Source organism: Limulus polyphemus, unplaced genomic scaffold (assembly GCF_000517525.1).
Source record: "Limulus polyphemus unplaced genomic scaffold, Limulus_polyphemus-2.1.2 Scaffold1031, whole genome shotgun sequence".
In the NCBI taxonomy this organism is placed as follows: Eukaryota; Metazoa; Arthropoda; class Merostomata; order Xiphosura; family Limulidae; genus Limulus; species Limulus polyphemus.
The window spans coordinates 257,982-265,948 of record NW_013666641.1 but is presented as its reverse complement, the minus strand read 5'-3'; the positions used below and the strand labels follow the sequence as shown (position 1 = coordinate 265,948).

Here is a 7,967-nt window from a genome sequence, read left to right as displayed (position 1 = left end):
AAATAAAATGCTTGTTAATATGGCTGAGAAAGCCACTAGGGGGACATTCTGAGCTTCCAATTAGTTATTTATGTCATATATAGAAGTATGTGTATATAAGGGAGTGTTTACAAAAATGGAAAAATGTGGGCAGGGTGCCACTCTGTTTGATTTATTACATGAGCAACATCTTAGCAAATAGAAAATATAAGAACCTTCTTATTTTATATTCTAGCTGTCAATATCTTTAATTTGAGTTTCTAATTCGTATGAAACTATAGACGTAGTATTTTGACTTCACAAGCATCTAATTTGAACCAGTGCTGCATTCAACATACCACGTGACACACAAAAATTGATGTTTATCTGTGTGTTTTTTAATATTTGCTTTTAAATTAAGAAATTGAGTAATAAATAGTACTAAAATTTGAATTATAATCTACAGTTTGATAACAAACTTATTGACATAAATTCATGAAATAGTAGTTTAATAAAATTTTGAATGCAAATCAACAAACGAGATGACATGGCCTTTCACCCGTGACCCATCTCGAAAGGGTTAATGTTCCTTGAGTAAAACAATCTGACTATCCAAAAAAAATTACTGTTATGAAAATTTCAAAGATGTCATGATAAAGTGGTGTTGTTTGAATGTCTAAAGTCCTCAAAAATATTAGGCAATCTTTTACGAAACAATGTACTTGCAATTTAGTGATAAACATTAACATTTCTTGATGACAAGTTAACGTCTCATATTTAAAGTTGTTAATGCTTACAAAATCATGGTAACGTTCACAACAACAAATCACTTTTTAAGAACGAAAAAAAAGGTTAACACACTTGGTTGTCTTATGGCATGCTGCTCCAGTACTTGCTTGTAACATGGTTGCTTTAGCTAAAATATCTTGACCTGTATAAATAACAATTATTTCATTAGTAGTTAATGGTACTGCATATAATTTAAATTTCTTACAGACTTTCACATTAATATGGCAGATACAAATGCATTTGACAAGACAATCTATTTCTAGAAGACAACGGAAATATGGGTTTTTTTGTGGCTTTAAACCATGTCTGTGATGACAGTAAAAAATGTTTCTGGAGGTAGAATTAATCATGAAAATAACAGTTATATATTGTTTAATAAAAAATAATAATAATGATATTTAAACTAAAAAACATAACCATACCTCAAAAATAACTATCAATAGATTTTGTAATTGTCCTTCCAATGGAACTTGGGAAAAAACAATTTAAATGGACAAAAATCAATGTTGGTATTTTTCAAAAAAAAAAAAATACAGACAATCAAACACTGATGGAATTTTAACAGTTTTTTTGCAAACAAGTAACTTTTACACAAGTCATTAAATTTATTTACAGGAATATATGAACTCTGTTACTGAAAATAATTTTGTTTCTTGATCTAAATTTTTCTATACAGTTGATTTACAAAACACCAATAATTTTTTAATTATGGATGTCTCCCTCATCTGCATAAAAATGTTGGTTTTAAATGGCAAGACAAGAAATGAGTTAATCTTCTAATCCAAAAACACATTTAAAAGCAATTGTGTTTTATAGTCCATTACCTTTAACTTCAAAATATACGAGATATGGAGCTACAAGTGTTTTCTGCACAAAGTTAGACACGGTCAAAGATGAGGAACTTGGATTGTCAATGCTACCAAACCAGTATTGTGTTCCCAATATTAATCCAAACTTGAGAATCTAACCTAATATTTGTGGGAAGTACATTCTAATGAAAACATTCCACGATATATTTCATACCAAACACCATAAGTAAGTCACCACAGGTTGGTATCTGGGGAGATAACTATTTATTATAGATATGCCATTTGCTGCTCTTGTCATTCCTTCTTTGTATGTTAGGTTTTTATGATCTTCTGCTTCTTTCTTTGTTTATCTTTTGCACTAGATGGGACTTTTGTATTTTTTGTGATCTAACTTTTCAGAAACTGATATTCCATCATTATCACATATACACCTGCTACACTTGTAGCAGATAAAACATCTTATAATCTTACACTTCCAAGAAAAAATTGAAACTACATTTTCTGACATATTTTCTAAGGTTTCTAGTATCTCTGCAACACCTGTATGTATAAGACATCATTTTGCTATGATAACTAGCTATAAAGATCAAAGACCACTTCTCAATTTTTGTATAAATTTTGAATGGAAGAGGTACACAAACTTGTCTCTTTTCATAATATAATCATGATTTTGTTTTCTTCAGCACATAAATAATGAAGAAGGCATGAAAATATCACGTGAGTGTACCATACTTTGGTAGAAAAAAGAAAAGAGAAAAATATATATAAATAAAGTTTGGGGCTAAGGAAAATTGCAATGAAAACCTTGTTGAATAAAGTACAATGAATTAATATTTAAAACCATGTAGTGAAGCATTATGGGATAAGTTTTAAAAATAACATACCACTTAATTTCTCATCCAAAAAAGCAATGCTAGCAGTATTAGGAAGTCGAGGAACTTGATAGCGTTGACTGTTGAATCTTATAGTTTCACCAAATGTTACCTTTAAGAAATTAATTAAGATTAACAAAGCTGGTAAGATCTTTCTTATTCTTCAATTATTATACTATGATGTAGGTATACATTTTTCATTTTGTAATGCAGTTTAAACCTTATGCTCTTACTAAACACACAAGATTACAGGCAGTTTAGCAAAAGCTTAAAATTGGAACATAATTAGCATTAAAAACAGAATTTTAAAATAATTCTCTGAAAATATGCATAGACTTTTCCTTAGATGCCTCTTACATCACTCTCATTATTCTGACAAATCTACTGAAGTACTGATGTATTGGGATCTAAATCAACCAGTTTAAAGTCTTTACTGAATCATTAAATTAAAAACAAATCCAACAAATACACATAGTAACGACTGTTTCAACTAACCATCCAACAATGTCATTTAAATACAAATACAAATTTAAATAAATTGTTAGATTATATTACAGCAAACACTGATAAAAGCTCTACAATAGGCAGATTGTTCACTACATGATCAAAACTAAGTCACAGTTAATACTGTTAAATGCTATTCAATGTGTAAATTGTTAACAACACACGGTGGATATGTAAAAACTAAGCCACAATTACTGGTAAATGCTATTCAATGTGTAAATTGTTAACAATGCAACATTGGAGTGTAAAAACTAAGCCACAATTACTGGTAAATGCAATTCAATGTGTACATTGTTAACAATGCAACATTGGAGTGTAAAAACTAAGCCACAGTTACTGGTAAATGCCAATTCAATGTGTACATTGTTAACAATGCAACATTGGAGTGTAAAAACTAAGCCACAGTTACTGGTAAATGCAATTCAATATGTACATTGTTAACAATGCAACATTGGAGTGTAAAAACCAAGCCACAGTTACTGTTAAATGCAATTCAATGTGTACATTGTTAACAATGCAATATTGGAGTGTAAAAACTAAGCCACAGTTACTGTTAAATGCAATTCAATGTGTACATTGTTAACAATGCAACATTGGAGTGTAAAAACTAAACCACAGTTACTGTTAAATGCAATTCAATATGTACATTGTTAACAATGCAACATTGGAGTGTAAAACTATACCACAGTTGCTGGTAAATGCAATTCAATGTGTACATTGTTCACAACACAAAGATAGAAGGTAAAATCTAAGTCACAGGTAAACTTGACTTGCTCTATTATGTACCGGTTAACATTTGTTTTATTACTTTAGCTTATATATCAACAGGTTTTATAAAGGTGTTTATGCTGTGATAATATTCTGAATAAATTTAAATTAACAGCTCACACTATAGCAGCCATATTGCTCCTCAAGGGTAACAACAAAAGTGGTAAAAAATGTCCAAATTATTAGCTAACTTAAAATAATTCAAACACAACCAGTCCCACAATTCAAGACAATTAATAGGTTTTATGTACAATTTAAGTAGACAAGTATTTTGAAAATTTAACTGAAACAAAACAAAAATCATATATAAATGAAGCTAAAATACATATATATATAGTTTAACACATACAATAAACCTTTATGTGATCTTACGTGTACAAAATCAAAGGCTCACCTTTAACTGAGTTTCTAAATAGCTTCGAACATCTTCCATATGTGTTGAGAATGTATCCAGATTATTGACGACTAATTCTGCAGCCTATAAAACAAAAACAGGCTTATTTTGTACCATTGTGTTTTTCTTATTTCAAGTTTTATTGCAGAAAAATTGTAACAGATTTGACTCGAATAGTTTAGTCTTTATTAGTAAAAAGAAAACTATACTGCACTTGCACTGACATAAAATAAAAACAATCATTTTCAACAAGTCCAAAATTATTTATGAGTGTGTTTCCATTACCACACATAAACAACAAGAGTTAACCACAACTACAGTTAGTAAATCTTTTCCAATACAACAGATTAATAGTGAAAAAAACAACAAATCTTGCACAGTACTATTCCACTATGAATACCAAGGAGTTATTTGATAGAAATATTAATGCCTATCTATACTCCATTCTTTTAATTTGACCAACACACTTGTTAAAATTATTAAATTAAAAAGTTATATTCTTCAAAAATTAAAGGCAAAAACTGACCTTTCCAAGTCCAGCAATCATTGCAACATTTTCAGTTCTGAAACAGGCATGAACAATTAGGATGTTGTCAACTTTTTGAGTGATAAGTTAAAAAACAAAATGCAAGTGTAAGTTATATTTTCGAGTAATAAGAGAAAGAGACACCAGACAAGATAAAAAACTATTAATCACAATTAGATGACAAGGAGATCTTCTGTGTTTTACACAAGCTAATTATAAAGTGACCTGGTGGAGAATTAAATATTCAAGTTACTTTATTTCAGATATCTGAAGAGAAAATATGACCTCAAAGTGGCAACAAAAAGCAAACTACAGACACTCGGGTTCACAGACTATGTCCAGTTAAAAGGTTAATGTAAAACTGTATTTAAACATACAGAGGTATCGCTCATTGGGAAACAAGCACAAGATTAAATGTTGCATGCATTCTCGAGCTAAAGAGGAGATAATGTTCTGTATAGGAAAAATGTTAAAACTGAGGTCAGCTTACAAAAAGGATTATTGCTGGATGGCACCCATAGGTCATCAAAATTGCATAATACTTTAACACTGCATGTTTCATAGTTTGTTCCAGTAGTACAGCTGTGTGCTCATAACTAGGGAAAGAGAGATTCCTGAAAACTAAGCAGGGTGCTGTGCTTAATGCTGCATAGCCTACAATATGCACAGGTACAATTTATATTCACAAATTAAACAAAAATACACTATGCAACGTTTTTCATTCAGAATTCAATATTTAGTAAATTTATTACCTGTCTTAGTAAAGTATAAGCCAATATGCCCACAAAACAATGGTGCAAGAACTAGGGGTGCTGAGGGTGTGGCAGCATCCCTCCTGGCTTGATTTGGTACCTATCATAGACATGGGTTTTGATTTTGTTCAATGGCTTTCCGCTCCTGCTGTTAATATCCTATCAGCAATGTCTCTATTTCTTGAGTAAACTCTCACAAGACATTGTGTTTCTACATATTAATTGTGCACTGTAGAAAGGAATGTAGGGTTCTGTATGCAGCTTTATACTGAAGATATATGCAGATCAGACAAATGAAGTGTAAATTTGTTTAACAACTGAAGCAGCTCCTATAATGATATAGTTTCAGTGAAAACTATCCCCATTCCCTTCTTATTTTTAATCCTACATTTATAGCCACCTTGTACAGGATTTTGATTTTACACATAATTCCTTCTGCTGCAGATTTTTCAATCCAAAATAAGTGTTATAAGGATTTCATTAAGTAACATAGAACTATACACACAAATTAAATCCAACAATAACACTAAAGACAGAAATCAAACAAATAACACCAGGGTAAAGTTACAATATAAAATAACATACCACTACATATAGAAAAGACATGCCTTTAGAAGGTGAGTATTTTGTTTACAGGTGTATGTGTAGAAATCAACTTGTATATCACCACATCCTTATATATGAAATCATATGTTGGTCCAGTTATGCAATTTTGTTCTTATTAGAATAAGTTTCCCCTACCTTTGCATCAATAACCTGATATGAGGGTCATCTTTAAACAACCTTGGTCTTTAGTATGTAAACCATTTTGAGATTTGATAAAAATAATATTGTTTAAAGATGATGCTGGCTACTTTGTAATAAAAATTATCACTTAACCTGGAATGACAAGATTATTTTCTATCATATTTAAAAGCTAAACATTTTACACAACAAAACAATGAACAAGACTACACTAATCTACATAATCCCTATATATCAGCCAATGAAACTGCAACTTGCTTGGTAGAGCCAATTGCATGGTTACAAATTAAAAATTACGTTAACTCATGAAATTCTTTGTTGAATGAAACAATAATGTTTTGTAATACTGTTTGCCAAGTGGTTTATAAGATTCACATAGAAGCAGTGTTAACATAGTATCACTCAATCATGCAGAAGGAACACAGATGTATCATATGAAAAGATGCATAAGATGGGGAATTAAAAAAGATAATTTCAAAGAGAGAGGAAAACCCCTACTAAAGATGGTGTTGTTTGTACTAAATGATATCAACACACAGCTCAAAATTAATGGTGGTCTGTTCGCCAATGGCCACCAAAAATGCCGGCAGACTACCCAAAAGGTTTTCTTGGGTGGTCCGTGTGGCCACTAAAAAATTGCCCATGACAACCTATATTTAATTCAGGAGACAACTATGAGAATAACAAAGTTATCTTTAGAATTATTTGCAATGTTATTCTCAAATATCGAGTCAATTATTACTTGCAAATATCCAAAGGGTTGGATGCATTGGCACTATGGTGCGAGCAGACCGAGACCCCATCTGAGCTCGCAAAAGCTGGCTCCAACCAGATATAGTGTATCTGCCAACACAGGCTTTTTTGAATTTTGAGACAGCTTGAATCTGTTTAGCTACTAACATCTTCACACAGTTGGAAAACTTGCAGCAACTTGCCAATAACTGTATAGTACATTAGGGAAGTGGTAGCTTATGTGATGGTCCTTTTTAAACACATTTTGTAGTAAAACACAGAAACTGATTAACACAATGTTATATACCTTTGTATATTTAACTGCATAATAAATTTAAAATGTTATTACGATTATACATTATTTATCGTTGTTGCAGTCTCTACTCAACATGGTATCCATTTCATAAATTTGGCTTGTTCATTCTGTATCATGTGATTAACTGCTATCACATCTGTAACACGAAATCATATTCACTGTGATCAAGACACATAGTAGTGCAGCCAAAACAACCTCCAGGACACACTGTGTGTTATTAACAGGAGTGATAGTTTAGCAATTTTCCACTTTCAGTAGATTAGACTGTGGTAACCCAAACTATCACATATTTTCAGTGGTTATGCTCTGCTGGACCCTTACTTCACATACCAAATTTTAAGGCAATACACCGAGAGTATGGAAAATTTATTTAACTGAAAAACATACTTAACTTTCATGGATTTTTTTCAAATTTGGTACACTGATAGATCTATACAACCTACAATTAGTTGTCAAATTTGGTCCAAATATAAGCCACATGTGCAAAGGTATTCAACAAAAACTGCTCAATTTGTACCAAAATTTTTGCACATGGCTATGCAAAAAGTCACATCAGCTATCGATCTGAAATTTTTACCACAGCTTCACCTAAGAATAAAGGTGGACCGTATTTAGTTTTTTTGTCATTTGGATTAACCCTTTCAAAATGGGTCACGAGTGAAAGGCCATGTCATCTTGTTTGTTGACTCGCATTAAAAATTTTATTGAACTACTATTTCATGAATTTATGTCAATAACTTTGGTATCAGACTGTAGATTACAATTCAAATTTTAGTACTATATATTACTCAATTTCTTAATTT

At 31.1% G+C, this 7,967-nt stretch overlaps 1 protein-coding gene across 1 annotated transcript in view; it reads right to left on the bottom strand.

Moving 5' to 3' along the window:
* The window catches only part of LOC106461787 (selenocysteine lyase-like), a 49,836-nt gene that overhangs the window by 17,150 nt on the left and 24,719 nt on the right, over positions 1–7,967 (bottom strand). Inside the window, exons 9-12 of the mRNA XM_022388837.1 lie at positions 4,621–4,657; positions 4,095–4,178; positions 2,441–2,540; positions 820–889 (exon numbers count right to left, since the gene is read on the bottom strand). Coding sequence (XP_022244545.1) covers positions 820–889; positions 2,441–2,540; positions 4,095–4,178; positions 4,621–4,657 — 291 coding nt within the window. The remainder of the gene's footprint in view (positions 1–819; positions 890–2,440; positions 2,541–4,094; positions 4,179–4,620; positions 4,658–7,967) is intronic.